Source organism: Thunnus albacares, chromosome 3 (genome assembly GCF_914725855.1).
Source record: "Thunnus albacares chromosome 3, fThuAlb1.1, whole genome shotgun sequence".
NCBI lineage: Eukaryota > Metazoa > Chordata > Actinopteri > Scombriformes > Scombridae > Thunnus > Thunnus albacares.
Window position 1 is genome coordinate 37,442,452 of NC_058108.1, and position 16,102 is coordinate 37,458,553.

The following is a 16,102-nucleotide window of genomic DNA, read 5'->3' on the forward strand; positions in this document are numbered from 1 at the left end:
TTTTATTAGTTTCTGTCGGCGGAAGGATCTGCTACCACAGGCGCCGCAGCAGCAGGAGTCTCACTGCCGCCTGACGGTGCGTAAAAAGCCTTCCGCCGCGTTGGTTAGACCCCGCTCAGTCACGGCTTTAAAGCGGCAAAAACTTCCCTCACAGGAAACATTTCATATATTATAAGAATGTAAATTTCAGAAGAGACTCAGCCGTCGTCTTGTGTGATGTGTTGCAGTCTGCACGGAACGTGTAAACGCGGCGGGAGCGCAGCGCAGAGCGCGACAGCGACACGGCGGCGCTGCGGGGAGCGAGCGAACAGCAGCAGAAAAACCTCCGGCTCCTGCTGACATCTTATATCCCGACACGGAGGCTATAAACGGCGGATCTGAGCGCGGAGATGCCGGGGATGATGGACAAAGGTTCGGAGTATTTAGGGAAAGGTCGCTCAAACGGCACCAAGAGTCCGTCCAACGCTTCTAACGGACATTTTTCTGACGAAAGCGGCAGCGACGACGAACACGGTGAGTATAGCCTCGAACAGCCTGTTATCGCTCCGCGCTCTGAACGTCAACATGTGAATAAAAACATGTCCCGGGTTTGTTTTCTGTGTTTTCCAGATGTGGGGATGCGGGTCGGAGCGGATTATCAGGCCAACATTCCCGACTTCGAGCCCGGTGAGCTTTTACTGGTTTCACTGGTTTGTACCGGAGTGACGGACGGTGGTAGCCTCGAACACGTCCAGAGACACAGGCTTCATGTCTGTGAGTCAGTGGTCTCAAACTGTCAGTGTTAGAGGAGCGTTAGAAACAGGTTTCACTCTGCTGTAAATAACAACAACAATAATAAATAACATAGTTTAGAATAAAGTAAAGATTAAAGCTGCAGAGAGAAACATAAACCTACAAGTTGTTACTTTAATTAAATTATAATTAATGAAGAAAAACGGAGTTGGTTTGTTTTAATTGGTGCTCTGTATTTCACCTCCATATATACTAAATAATTTGTAATAATCCTGGTGTCAGAGTGCAGGCAAACAGCTGCTGCAGGCAATAAAAATGATAAAATAGATAATAAAACAATAAGTTTTCATGAAGTAATATAGTCCAATATGTGTTTTCCAATACTGATACTCTTTGTTTTTAATCATTTGTGTTAGAATATGTGTAAGTTTGCATAAAGAAAACATTACAGTTTGACATATAGAAGATTTTGTGTGTGTGATATTAATATATTTAAAGTTTTTAAATACCAAAATATCAGCAAATAATGTGATCATATTTAATACTTTAATAAATTATGACTTGTAGTTATATGAAATTATGTTGTTTTAAAATAAGATTCTTTGATCATTTTGTGACATCTTTTTTTTATCAGATTTTGTGATATTTTAGACTCAGTTTGGGTTTTATGTTTGTTTAATATTTATTGTTTTTTCTATTCTATTTTAATAAGAATCCTGTAAATTTATTTAATTTTTTCAAACAATTACAACAAAAATCTGTGATATTTGGGACATTTGACAGTATGAAAATAAACTTTTTCAGCGGCCTCTGCTGGACAAACTCTGTAATGGAGATTTAAAAATGTTTTTAATGACCATGAACATGTTTGGCATTTACTGTCACTGATCAGCTGACATGTTCACACAGCGGCGTAACGAGTCAGCGCCGAGCCCCGATGCAAGATGGTCAAAGCGGACCTGTCCATCAGAATCAGACGTAACATAACGTGATGTCAGTAGCGAATGAAAGAAGTGAAAACATGCAGCTTTGAGACCAGCAGCAGGGAAACGCTCTGCACAGTTGAAGCCCAAATGAAATAATTACGAGGAAAACAGACGGCAGTGATGGTTGATAATTAATCAAATACTGACATCATAGGTGCGCTCTTAAGATCCAGCTGGCAGGCTCGATTGATAGAGCGGTAAGTCCAGATAAACAGATCTGTCCCATGAAGTTAGCTTTAATAATCTTTTATTTGGACAAGGACCGTTCGGCAGGTGTAACAGTCACTGGAATTAAGAAAAGCAGTAAAACAGTACAGACTTCCCCAAAGCTTGCAGTGATGTGGTTGTTGTCTACGATCGACTCTCTCTTAAACGCCTACGGACTGACTGGAGTTGCCCCAGAAATGCCGAAGTTATATCATCTTTGTAAATATGACATAACTTGCTTCCTTGCTCAAAAAGTCCATCATCTGTTGCAGTGCAGAGAGTTTCAAGCTGTAGAGGTTTGAATGTGTCCACTGTTGTCCTCAAACCTGTGAATCTCTGCCACTATATTAAGACAAGCGTTGAACACAGTCATGCGAAAATAAGACTTTGCGTTTGCTAAACGTTCATCTTGACAAAGCTCATCAAAATGCTCTTCCACCGTCCTCCGCTGAATATCCTTGAAGGTTTTGTTTACCGCCCCTGCAGGGTCTGTTTGGCATCCTTGAACCGGTCTTGTTAGGCCTGCAGGTCTGCGACGGTTCTGTCCAGCTGTGTCCAGGTCTGCGTCTTTGGCTTGAAGAACACAATGTTTGCGTGTCACAAAATCTTGTTTTGGAGAACCAGACAGATGAAGCTGAATTTTTTTTGATTGAACGTTTAAAGTATGGGGATAGACTCGTCCACCTCATCTTCTTCTTGCTTTTTGTTCGTGAGATGTTTGTTAATGCTTTCAGCAGGTCACTGCTTCTTAACGTGAAGGGCTTTGTCTTTTTACAGCGACATTTGGGATTGATGTCGGAGTCAAACTGGGTCGTAGTTGGTCTATTTGAGAGCATTGCTGATCGCTTAATGTTGTGCCCAAAGAACAAATATATGCGCTTTACTGTATCTGGTATCTTCACAGAATCATTAAGGATGAGGTTTAGGTTGTTGGAGGCACAGTGAACATAACATCTTGCTTGTACTTCTGTGTATATGCCGCTCATGTTTGCCTTCTGCGCTGTGATCGTCATCTATGGATGCAGTTGTATCCTTGGCCAGTTCGATTGGACACCTTACGGAATCCAACGAATGACTCCTCGATATTCACGTCACTGGCTACACCGTGAGCGTCTCTCTCTATGGTGACACATCTGAAGATCTGACTCATTGATCTACTTTAGCTACATCCTGTGAAGTGTCCATAATAACAGTGAAAAACGGGGCCCGCTTGTATTTCATCCAGAATGACTTTTTTGAGAGACGTTTTGCAAGGATGGGCTTACGTATGTCAATGAGTGAGATAATTAGATCTTTTAGGACGAGCCCAGTGATAGAGAGGAAATCACCACTGTTCATATGGCCTAATATTTCTCAGTGTCCTCTGAATGGGATGTTATTTGTAGCTAAAGTAAGTGTGACATTAATCAGACGGTCCAGTACCTGTCGTCTCCATGTCCTTGTCGATAGTTCGTTCAGTAAACGTTGAGTACAGTTAGACCCAGCAGTCTCCATCAGGTTGAGCGAGTTCAAAGTTCTGAATACACCCCCGTTGTTTTCACAAGTAATTTGTTAGTCTGTCCCTCCCGCCGCAGGAAATAATGGATTAATCCTGGAAAGCTGCTGATGTAGCACTTTTCTCCTTATGAAAGTAACACGGAGATTATTCGACCAATGAAAATTTAGTCGGACGAGAGCATATCGACCAACTGATCGACCAGTCGACCAGCAGACTACAGCCCTAGTCTTCTCCATGTCCTTGTCTGTAGTTCCATGGCCACTCCGCTGGTCTTAGATATGTCAATGAATGAGCTAATTAGATGTTTTAGGACCAGGTCTTACTTTTCCATCAGCTCAGTGATAGAGAGGAAATCACCATTGTTCATTTGGCATAATATTTCTCAGTGTCCTCTGAATGGGATGTTATTTGTAGCTAAAGTAAGTGTGACATTAATCAGACGGTCCAGTACCTGACGTCTCCAAGTCCTTGTCGATAGTTCCATGGAAACGCTGCTGGTCTTATACCACACATTCAGTGGTCTGTACAGAAGATGTTTCATGCTGCTGGAATTTTCGTGAATAAATTACACCAGTTGTTTGTTTTGTTTTTGTTGTTTGCTGGTGTAGTAGGCAGTGGAAAGCAGCGTTGGATCCTGTGGGAAAGGGCTCGGATGTTTGCATTAGACACAATATAACGTTTGACATTTGTAATTTTCTTCTCAGGAACATGTCTGCTGTCCCTACGACGGCAGTTGTAGCTACTGGCTTCGGCTCCGGCGTGTCCTCTTGCACCTCGCTCTCACCATATTCGGTGGTGTTGGATGGCGTGCTAGCGCTAGCGTTAGCAGGTGTCTTATTTGGCTCCTGCTCAGTGGAACAACTAGTGCTTCCTATCTCGTCTTTTTAGAGACACTGCTTATTTCTGGAAGCTTTTCTTTTTCTTCTTCGGCTACTTCTTTCAATTTTCGCCTCTGAAACCTGTTTTTGGGTTTGTATGTCGATTGTTTCTCACTTAATCGCTGTCTTAACTCTTCAGTGTGGTTTTTGCTACACAGTAGGGCGCACTCTGCACATTTATGAACATCAAATTGCCCTTTAACCCTTAGTTAAACTTAATATAGAGATGTAACATAGAGGTATGAGTCAATAAATGATATGCTTGTATATGTAAAACGGTTTTCTGTTATTGTATTATTGTTTATTTGGTGAATGAATAACTTCAAGTATGTGACACCACGGAGCAGACGACTTGGCTCATTTAGGAACATGTATATTTATCGCTTACCATAAAAGTTTAGTGGCTGCGTGTTTGCTGTAGACTCAGTGCTGGAGATGCTCCAGAACTTTTGATTCGATAGTGGTGAGATAAAGAAGGGCCCGTACCGGCGTGCAGCTGCATTACCTGCATATGTGGTAGATTCACCGCTGTATATACAGATACTATAGATACACCTGTAATAACATGAAATCAGATCATTTATTGGTCAGGCTTTAGATAACAATCAATAAAGACATCAAAAGCAATGAAAACTTAAAAATTGAAAGAAAATATAACAACCTTTTTAAAAAGACCATTTTAAAGGCACTGGCAATCATTTCTTTAACTGTTTAAATTACAAGTTTGACCCAGAAATGAAAACTGATTCATTTAATTAATTTAAAATATTGGTTTGTTAACAAACTCTACTGACGTAAATAAACATTATCAGATATTAATAATATTAATAAATGATGACAATAATAATTTGAGTAATTTGCAGGTATTTCATTTTCAGGACATTTTACAGAGAGGGTGGTGTAATTAGGTCCAAATTATAGAAAAAAAAGTGTAAAGTTGGTTTAGTTGGCAGGTTTTCAGTGTGTAGTTTTGTGTGTACATTTTAATATATTAGGTTATTTCTGAAAAACTCTATAATGAGCACATTTCCTGTATACGACCAAATTACATGAGGCTTTCAAAGAAAGTCCAAAGATCTAAGTTTGACACACAAAACTTAACACTGAAAACTGAATATTTTCTGTCAGTTAAAGAATTGTCAAGAGTCTAATTTACTATTATTTATTATTTTTGCAAATTAACAACCATGAACCCAAATATAATGACCAACTAAACCAACTTAACACTTTAACAACTTAACAACACCCCCATCACTTCCATTGTAAGGTCATTATGAAGGGATCTTCTAATGGTCAGTATGAACAGGAGGAATGATTACAGCAAGAAAAACAGCTTTAATGTTCATTTGATGACTGACTGTTGGTTTAAGACACATTTGAAAGTTGTGTGAACTCGTCCTTTAAACAGTTGTTGCTGAGTTTTGATTCTCATGATGAGTAAAGTGAAGCACATAAATCAGCGGACTGCCCCTTTAATAATTACATAATAATAAGTTAAAAAGCGAAGCTGAGGACTGAAGTCGTGTATTTCTCTGATGTTTTTCCTCGTTCAGGTTCCACTAAGTACACAGATAAAGACAGCGGAGGGATGCTGGTCTGGTCTCCGTATCACAACATCGTCGACTCTAAATGTAAGTGAACTTCAGTCGTCTGCACACAGTTGCAGTCCTCAATCAGGTCCTCAGATCAGATCAGACTGACTGTGTGTGTTTCCCTCCACAGTGGACGAATACATCGCTATAGCCAAAGAGAAACACGGATACAACGTGGAGCAGGTGACTCTCTTTATATGTTGTGTTAATGACAGACTGGAGCGTCTGCAGGCTGTTAACACTGTGTGTGTGTGTGTGTGTGTGTGTGTGTGTGTGTGTGTTCAGGCGCTCGGCATGCTCTTCTGGCACAAACACAACATCGAGAAGTCTCTGGCCGACCTGCCGAACTTCACCCCGTTTCCAGACGAGTGGACGGTGGAGGACAAGGTTCTGTTCGAACAGGCCTTCAGCTTCCACGGGAAGAGCTTCCACCGGATCCAGCAGATGGTAAAACACATCCAGAAAACGTCACTAGAGCTGCAATCATTAATAAACTTATGGATTAGTTGATCAATAGATAATCAATTGCCAGATATTCTGAAAAGGCCAAATATTTGCTGGTTGCAGCCTCTCAAATACATAAAGTTAGCCAGCAGCTAAACTAGACATTTACACTGAGACAGATTTTATATCTGGTAGAAGTCCAAAATCATTTCAAAGCTGTAACTTTTGTACAAAGCTTCTGTTGTAGTTCACTAAAAGGTGCTAGCATAGTTAGCATAGCTGCTGGTGAGCATTAGCTTCATTTATTCTCAATAAAACTAAGGCTAAAATAAAAATAGTTTAATGTTAATCTAAATAATTGATTACTGAGAGATTATCTGCTGCCATCCATCAAGAGTTTCTGCTGTTTATTCATCGATGAGATAATTCATAAACTTTGTGTGCAGGTGTGAACGATGAGCAGCTGCTAAATCAAATGAAAATAGTTGTTAGTTACAGTGTGTAGCAGGTTTTACTTTTTTTGACACATAAACACTGGTGTGAATCGCACAAATACTCTGGTAAAAAGGAGGAAAATATAAAAGTTTAACTTTTTATGATAAACTTTTAATGACGTGACTGTAACTTAATGATCATATAACAACACTGACATCATCCGTGTGAGTGGGTGTTTTTGAACTTGTGTTAATGTAGATTGTTGTTGTTGCTTCATGTTTCCAGTTACCAGATAAATCCATCTCCAGTCTGGTGAAGTATTACTACTCCTGGAAGAAGACTCGCTCCAGAACGAGTCTGATGGACCGACAAGCTCGCAAACTGGCCAACAGAAGCAACCAGGGCGACAGGTAACGACACCTGACACACACTCTGACCTGAGATTAAACAAAAAACATCAACAAATTAAAGCTGCAAGCAGTGTTGGTCGGGACCTCGCACGCTGGCCCGTCGGGATCAGATCATTTTGCTTTTTAAAAATGAGGGATATTTATTACAAGTGTGGTGTACTTTTATTTTGAAAGATTGATTGATAGGATGAGAATTTTTTGCAGGGTGAGACATGTCTGTCTTGCTCACACCTGTGGCATCAAAATTATGCAAGTTTTGGGCCCATTCACTTGAATTTCAATTAGTAAATTGAAAACTTTTGTGCGTAAAACAAATTATTTTCCTAATTTTCATCAAGTCTATTTTTAGAAAAGGAAAGACTTTTAACCCACATGACCAGGTCAAAGTGTGATTGACATGTGTACTGTCAGGTGTGTAGAGACAATAAGTAACTGCAGCTGGACACAGAAAAATACTCATATATTTGAATGGAGAGTGTGAGCGAACCCACACCTTTTTGAACATTTACTGCTTCCACATAGTTTTAGATACAAACTTCATTTGAACTTTAAATGAGTCACGAGACTTTGACCTACAAATCTTGAATTTACATGTTTTTTCTATCTTTTATTGTTTTTGAGATATTAGAGTGTGAGTTTTAAAGTCTTTTCTTGCTCCTCCTGTGATTTTATAATGAGTGTGTATTGCGGAATGTTTCACAGCACTGAGGGAGTGACATCACCAGGAGCAGTTGGAGAGGAGGATTTTAGAGTACGCTTCTTGTGAAATATCCTCATAAATCCCATGACTTTGGCCAAATCTTACATTAAAAATCATATTTTAGTAGGAAATTTCATTGCAAATCCATTGATACAGGTTTCAAAGTGGTCAGACTTATAGTTTAGACGTCAGAAGCCTCTGTTTGACACAAAGTTCATGCTCATAGATTGCCTCCCCATTGGTTTACATTGTAAGGGTGATGTGGCACTGCAACTTTCAGGGCTTATAAAATCCAAACCGTTCGAGTTATTGCAAAGTTTTAACAACTTTTTTTCAGCATAGTTTCATAAGTCATGTATCAAAGTTTGAAGCCGATACCATTAACGCCCTCGGAGGAGATGGCGTTTGTTCGGGGGCCAAAATTGGGACAAAGTCTTATTTTGAAAGGCTAATTGCGGACTTCCTGTTGGATTTAGGTCAGGGGTGTCAGTGTATGATTTGTAGGTCTTGATGAGATGAATAATTGAGTTTTGGTTTGATCTCTCTACGACATTCCTACGGGCTGTGTCGGCCATTTTAGATACATAGGTGGCACTAGAGAGCACATTTTGGCACTTTAGGGGTTAATTTTTACATTTTATCAAATTTTTCACCAGACCTGATGTGCGTGCCAAATTTGGTGAGTTTTTGAGCATGTTTAGGGGGTCAAATTTAGGGATTAAGTGGCGTAATAAGAAAGAAAGAAAGAAACACACGGAAAACAATATTGTTTTACAGAAGTCCTCTGCCTTCTGGACTCGGTCCCTAATAAAAAGCATCTGACAGGTAAAGAAACTGGATTCAAAGGTCATGACTGAATTTTGGCTTGTTGTTGCCGTAGTGACGAGGAGATGGAGGAGGCCAATCCGATCGAAGCAAACGACAGCGACTACGACCCCAACAAGGAAACCAAGAAAGAGGTATGTGGACGTACCTGAGACTCTGTTGCCATGACGATAACTCACCTGAGGCCTCGTTTCTGTCTCACATCGTTAAATCTGTGGAAGACTTCAGTAAAGTGAAATAAAGACGTCACGTTCCTGCGTGTTCTCCTGCAGAACCAGGTGGAACCGGTGCTGCCGGGCTCCAAGGTGGCTTTGGGTCGGCGGGAGCACCAGACGCTGCAGCACCGGCACCACCAGCGCTCCCGCTGCCGCCCGCCCAAAGGCATGTACCTGACCCAGGAGGACGTGGTGGCCGTCTCCTGCAGCGCCTCCGCCGCCAACAGCCTCCTCCGCCAGCTCGACATGGAGCTGGTGTCCCTCAAGAGACAGGTAGGAGGTGCTGCAGCACTCCTCCTGCTACGCTTCTTCCTCCTCCTGCTACTCTTCTTCCTCCTCTTCCTCTTCCTGCTTCTCCTCCCCCTCCTCCTCATCCTCCTCCTTCTGCTCTTCTTCCTCCTCTTCCTCTTTTTCCTCCTCCTCCTCCTCTTCATCCTGCTGCTCCTCCTCCTCCTCCTGCCTCTCGTCCTTCTTCCTCCTCCTGCTCCTCATTCTCTTCCTCCTGCTCCTTTTCTTCCTACTCCTCCTCCTCCTCCTCTTCCTCCCCTGCTCCTCCTCCTCCACTTCTTCTTCCTCCTCCTGCCTCTCCTCCTTCCTCTCCTCCTGCTCTCCTTCCTCCTCCTCCTCCTCCTGCTCCTCTTCCTCTTCCTCCTGCTCCTTTTCTTCCTACTCCTCCTCCTCCTCCTCCTCCTCTTCCTTCCCTGCTCCTCCTCCTCTTCTTCCTCCTGTTCTTCCTCCTCCTGTTCTTCCTCCTCCTCCTGCTCTTCATCCTCCTCCTCCACTTCTTCTTCCTCCTCCTGCCTCTCCTCCTTCCTCTCCTCCTGCTCTTCTTCCTCCTCCTCCTCCTCCTCTTCCTCCTCCTACGTTACATGTTACAAATCAGTTTGGTTGCTGCTTTACAGTAAAGACATTTTTTATTTTACTCAGATGTTACTGACAGAGAGAATAACTCACCAGCAGTCAGAGAACACGACAGAAACACCAAACTGACATAAACATGACGGACTGTTAACTAGTAACTGTAACAGCTGCTCCTTCGTCGCTCCGGGCAGCTAAACTGTGTTTCAACTGTTGTCTCAAGTTCGTCCACAGTATCAGTCTGTGTGTGAAACGCTGACACCTGCTGGTTTCAGTTGAAACAGGTTTGCTGCTGAAGACAGAAGTTAATTCAGAGATTAAGTCAAGTTAAATTCTATAGATTCTATGAAGGAGGGTGTTTAACTGGGATTCAACAGTGTTGATAGACGGGGAGGATCTGACAGTGAAGACAAACTGCTCCGCAGTCTGAGAGCAGCGATGGAAGAAGCTCGGTCACCTTTAGATTTAGATCAGGAACGTGGAGCAGAGAGAAGTAACTGATCAGAGGATCTGTAATAAAGATCAGAGAAACAGTGAAAGTCAGACTCTTGTTTTCTGTGTTTGTGTTTGCTCTTCAGGTCCAGAACGCCAAACAGATGAACAGCGGACTGAAACACATGTTGGAGTCTGGCATCGAGGATTTCAAGCTGCCGGAGGTACATTACTGATCCAAACACACCGAAGCTCACCGCTTTCCTCATCTCACCACCCAAAAATACAATGTTAACTAGTCCGGAGGAAATGAATGAAACTCATCAGTATTCTTCATTTTAATCCTCTGGACAGATGTTGACTCGTTTTCTACTCTGTAGAGTTTTTATCCCTTTGAGGTAAAGTTTTTCCTGTATGGAGATGAGTCACCACCAGAGGGCGACACTGCACACACTGCACAGTTTCTACTTGTCAGTAGCTTCTACTGTGTTTGTGTTTCAGTGCAACCAGAAGGTGAACGCTCGCTGGACCACGGACGAGCAGCTGCTGGCAGTTCAAGGTGAGCTTCATCACGGTTTGTAGTAACAGCAGGTTACAGATTTGAAAGGTGCAGGCAGCTGTGCATATCTGGTATGATGAAGACCTTCAACACTGTATGTGCATCCCAATTCCCTTTATTGATCCTCACTTGACCTGGAAGTCGTTGCGGTCCGCCCTCATGAAGGCCGTCCCCAGTCAGAGAGACGAGAAGTCTGTTGTCTGTTAGTAAGAAACACATTTTAATCATTTATCATCATTTGTTCAGTCACATGTGAGGCTGAAAATCCCTGAGCGTCAGGTAGAAACTGTAGTTTGATATTATTTAAGTAATTCCCTTTTTCCCTGAAACATTTGACCAAATAAATAATTTCTAGTGTTTATAAGATATTCTAATCATAATCTGGTTTATTAAGTAACAAAACTACAACCAGAATATCAACAATGTTAAAGTCGACTGTCAGCTGATCCAGCTGTGACCTCGGTTCAGAGGAAAGGACGTCTCATTTCTCTAAAAACATATTTCCTCATTTCATTTGTGTTTTATTTGTGAGATCCTCACATCTTCAGTGGGAGGAGGTGAGACACACGTTAGGGAAACGTGGATGCAATTAAGGGAACTGGGATGTTGGATGCATCCACTCTGTCTGCTGTCCTTTAATATGATGCAGTTCCTGTAACGGCCACTAGAGGCTGCTGCAACTATTCAAATCTAGAGTAAGTGAGTGAGAGTCAATTGTTTTGCAAAATCTGTCACTTAAGCACTAATTTCACTTCTTCTCATGTGTTTTCTTCAGTTTTGCAACTTAATTTGTCATCATGCAGATAACATATAGAGCCAGAGGTAAACACACATGCAGTAAGTTTATCAGACGAGAAATAAATCAGTAAAAATACAAAGTTAAGGAATATTCAAAGAGGAAAATAAACACAGTTTTAGTTTCTTTTGATTTGGAAGAGGTCTTAATATATTCTATACAGTGCATCAACTCATATTTTAATACATGAAACAAAGGTTTTGTTTTTATGTGTATGGATGCTGTATTTATTTGGCAAGAATAAAAAGTTCCTTTTATGATCATTGTGAAAGTCAAGATAACGAAACATGTTTAAAGGCAAACAGCATAGATGTAAGATGAAATAAACTTAATATTTCTGTGTGTAGCTGCAGAGCCAAAATAATATACATAATATGCATAATTTTAATATATAATAAAACTAAAACAGGTGCAGGACTGTCTCTGAGCATCATCACAGATGTGTTGTTTAGTCTCTGGAGGTTTTTTCTGGATATAATTTGTGGAGCAACGTGTAGAAAATGTCCCTCCTTCCACCTCATATGTCAGTAGATATATATATATATATATATTTCAGAGATAAAGTTCACGCCTGCTTCTATGTGTTTCCTGTACAAATTCACTCCAACAGGATGCTTCACTTCTTCTTCTGTGTTTTAGTGACAGTTTTAGAAACAATGACATCACTGTAAATCTTCTGCGATGTTCTGCAGGTGTCAGGAAATACGGGAAAGACTTCCAGGCCATCGCTGACGTCATCGGTAACAAGACGGTGGGCCAGGTGAAGAACTTCTTTGTAAACTACCGGCGGCGGTTCAACCTGGAGGAGGTGCTGCAGGAGTGGGAGGCCGAGCAGGGAACACGAGCTCCCAGCGGAGACAGCGCCACCTCTGGAGAGGAAGGGAAGAACAGCTCCACCACTCCGTCAGGGAAGAGCACCGACGAAGAGGACGAAGAGGTGGGACATTTAACTCCATACGCTGCACAATTAAGCATTTATGTTTAATCTGTTTTCATGTTGACTTCACAAATCATTAGTTTTAGATTGATTTCCTTTCTTCCAGGCAGCCGTTTGTTTCAGTTTCAGAGAGATAATCCATCACAGTCAACATTTAGTCTACTTGGTTTGTTAACATTGTGCCATGATAATACAATTATTACATTCATATTATGTTTCACAGACTCCTTGTTGATTCTGAGACTCTCAAACATCTGAAATATTAACATGAATTGATGAACAGTGTGAATGTAAAAACGACCCAAACTCACATCAGTTTCATGTGTGTTTGTTGCTTTTTGGCAGATAGATCTTATGTGTAGAAGATTTATTAAACAAATCAGGAAACTTATCAATATAAAATCTTCTCTCAACTGCTCCACAGCTGTGACAAAAACTAAGTGAAAACATTGGCCGCCCAGACGTTTGGGCTCAACAGTTACAAGTTTGAACAAGTAACTGCTGATTCTGTTTATGGAGCCATAAGTTGGTGCTTTGTACAATGAGATCTTGTTGAATGTGACGACAAACACAGACCGAGAGTTTAGGTGAAAGAAAACAATCTTAATTTAAACCACAATCACAATATTGGTCAGAATACTTTCCTGCAGTAGCCCAGCGCTCCTTGATGGTGTGATTTGGTAAATGCTCAGCAGGGACGTAAAGTACGTTCATGTTTTGGAAGTTAATGATCTAAAACATTTTAAATTCAACAGTAGGGTCATTTTAAGGCTGTGGTTACCAAACTTTTTGGCTCATGACACTTAAAAGAGAAAGATGTCTTCAAAGGTTAATGTCTGTAAGTTATGAGCTAATGCATGATGTCATATTCGAGTAGTTTATGGAGGCCTGAAGATGTCAAACTCAACTCAGAACTCAAAACCACAAAGCAAAGACCAGTGAAAATGTTGTTTTTGTATTTCCTGTCTTGTTGGACATCTCTCAGGTTGGGAACCACTGCTTTAAGGAACAGACTGAGAGTTTTAATTGATTAATAATATATATCTTACCATGAGGCTGATTTGAATATTAATGGTAATGTTGGCCCTGCCCTCTCCTCTCTGCAGGGTCAGGTGACCTCCTCAGGTGCGTCTCCTGCTGCCTCCTCGTCCTCCTCAGCTCAGACTCCAGTGACGTCCAGCGCCGCCTCCTCCTCCTCCCTCCACCAGCCCCCTCCTCTCCTGCGGCCCTCCTTGCCGGCCACGCCCTCCCTGCACCGCCAGCCGCCACCCCTCCAACAGCAGGCCCGCTTCCTGCAGCCCCGCCCCACCCTGCAGCAGCCCCCACCTCTCATCCGCCCCTCCAACCCCCTCCCCCCACGCCTCAACCCCCGCCCTTCGGCTCCCATGACCCTCGGCGGCAACCCGGGGGTTTCGGGCCCAAGCTCCGCCCAGCAACCCTCTAGCCTGGTCGTCCACCAATCAGAGACGGCCTCGTCTTCCTCCCTCCACTAACGAACGTCAGACTGAGTTTCTGTAAAGAGAAATATCGTCTGCAGGGCTGCGTTCAGGTCCTGTGGGAAAATCTGAGTGACTTTGCGGTTTAAAATAACCAGAAAACACCAACACTCATCTTTCACTGACTTCACTGACTTACTTCAACCACAAAGCAAAAATCTATTTGGAGTTTTTATATTTACAGCTGAAGTACAGAAGAAGAAGAAGAGGTAAACAGTATTTTAGGAGTTGATGTTTGTTTTTCCCGTAGGACTTACATGCAGCATAACTGCTGGTTGATGGGCACCTGGTTTCAAAATGTCTGTTTTGCAAAGGAAGTTTGACTAGACGTCAGTGCAGATCAGTAAAGCAGAGACTTTTCAATCAACTAATCATCACCAGACTTGTGGCGTCCCACAGGGTTCTATCCTTGGTCCCCTCTTTTTCTCCATTATTGTTCTTCTATGCGGACAAAACTGCATTAACCACCAACAAAAATGACCTGCCTGTAAAACATTTGAAAGCCACGATGTAGTCGCTCTCATAAGCTGTCTTGTAGATACTCAAAGTCGGATGACGCATTGTTCTAACTAAATAAATCTGAATCAGAAATAATGATCACACTAAAATCTAAAACTACCATAAATTAGAATCAGTGTTATTTCTTACATTAAGAAACTTAATTTTTTTTATCTTTTTCATTTAACTGTCCTCCTTCCAGGGTTCATGAGTCTCCACTGACGTTTGTTTCTCAGCCCACCTGAACTTCACCTGTTGATTTTGGCTGTACTGGTGTACACTTTAAGATAACCTCAGACTGATAGTCTTGTGTTTAAAGGTTATGTCTGGTGATATTCTTTATTTTTGTTATTGTAAAATCCAGACAAACAATGTGTTAGTCCGACTCCGTCTGTGGCTCTCAGCTGCAAGCCCATTGGTCCCCACTGCACTGAAGACGTAAATGTATCAAATCATCTCACAAATATATAGTTTCATGTAAAAAAAAAAAAAAAAAAAAAGACTCAGTGATTTCCTTAAACAGCTGCAAACAAACAGGAGGAAATACAGTAGTGCATTTGTTGGGGACTACTTTCAGTGGTGGATGAATCAACATTGGGAGGTCTACGGCCCAGAGGAATCAGATATATCAGGCTTTGGATACACACACAATACTTGTTAGTAGATCAGTTCATTGTTGGTTTGACTCTGTAGAAGAAAAATACAGAATATCAGCAGACTAAAATTTAAATGTTCTGGTACAAAGGTTCTGGTTGGAGTTGATCCCTGTTTTTATGATTTGTTGTCAGTCAACATGGCGGCGTGTCCATGGTAACCAGCGGTAAATAAACCGTCTGACAGGCGTGTACAGTAACGTTAGACATCAACATGTACAGTTTTTATCGACTTGAATAATTTGTAACCTGCTAAAACTAATCGTCCATCCAACCAGCCGCCAATAAGTCGTCAACTGTGACAAACAGCTCCTGTACATTCAGTTTTATAGTTGATTTGATGCTTTTTGAAAACACTAAAGCTTCACCCAGATGTCCGTCAGTCTCTGCAGAAATGTCTCCTTTATCCAAATGAAACATCTTCCTCACTATTCTTTTAACTGTTCTGTTGTTAGATTACATTTTCTCAGAGTAGCTGTTGTTTTTCTACATGTTGAAGATTCATTTTGAATCTAAAAAGCAGTTCATCGTCATCTGGAGTCTGAGCTTCAGATGTGCTGTCAGTCTGTCCTTTCATTATTTATTCTTCTTCCTGGTGCTACCACTTTGGACTCGGTGTAAAAAAAGAATCATTGTGAAAGTGCTCTTAATTAATGCTTTTTGGACAAACGTATCACGGCATTAAATGTGACTGGAATCATAGAGTCAGAATCCTTGAGTTTCAGTAGAACTTGTAAAATATTGATGTTAAGATGAAGCTGCTGGCTGTTCTCATTAAAAACTACATTTGTACCGTCTGACTGTTTTCATTCTTCAGTGGAGACAAACATCTCAAACAACCTGTTTCAGCATGTCAGACAATAAAACAATAATTACATTTTATTCTGCCTCCAGTGAGACTTTCTGAAGGCTGATGGTTCTGTTGTTGGTGTCTCACAGCAGTTAAAATCT

At 41.5% G+C, this 16,102-nt stretch overlaps 1 protein-coding gene across 2 annotated transcripts; it reads left to right on the plus strand.

The window, feature by feature from the left end:
* The first annotated feature begins 7 nt into the window (after window positions 1-7).
* On the plus strand, window positions 8-15,948 carry rcor3 (REST corepressor 3). 2 transcript variants are annotated; one of them, XM_044343660.1, is made up of 13 exons: window positions 8-76; window positions 228-513; window positions 610-666; window positions 5,855-5,932; window positions 6,024-6,076; window positions 6,179-6,340; window positions 7,058-7,182; window positions 8,763-8,841; window positions 8,980-9,195; window positions 10,359-10,436; window positions 10,714-10,771; window positions 12,260-12,504; window positions 13,611-15,948. In XM_044343660.1, the coding sequence occupies exons 2-13, from the start codon at window positions 390-392 to the stop codon at window positions 13,995-13,997; spliced, it is 1,662 nt and encodes a 553-aa protein (XP_044199595.1). In that variant the 5' UTR covers window positions 8-76; window positions 228-389; the 3' UTR covers window positions 13,998-15,948. The 2 variants fall into 2 exon arrangements, with proteins under 2 accessions (XP_044199595.1, XP_044199602.1); XM_044343667.1 differs by lacking the exons at window positions 8-76; window positions 228-513; window positions 610-666 and adding an exon at window positions 673-753.
* The last annotated feature ends 154 nt before the right edge of the window (window positions 15,949-16,102 follow it).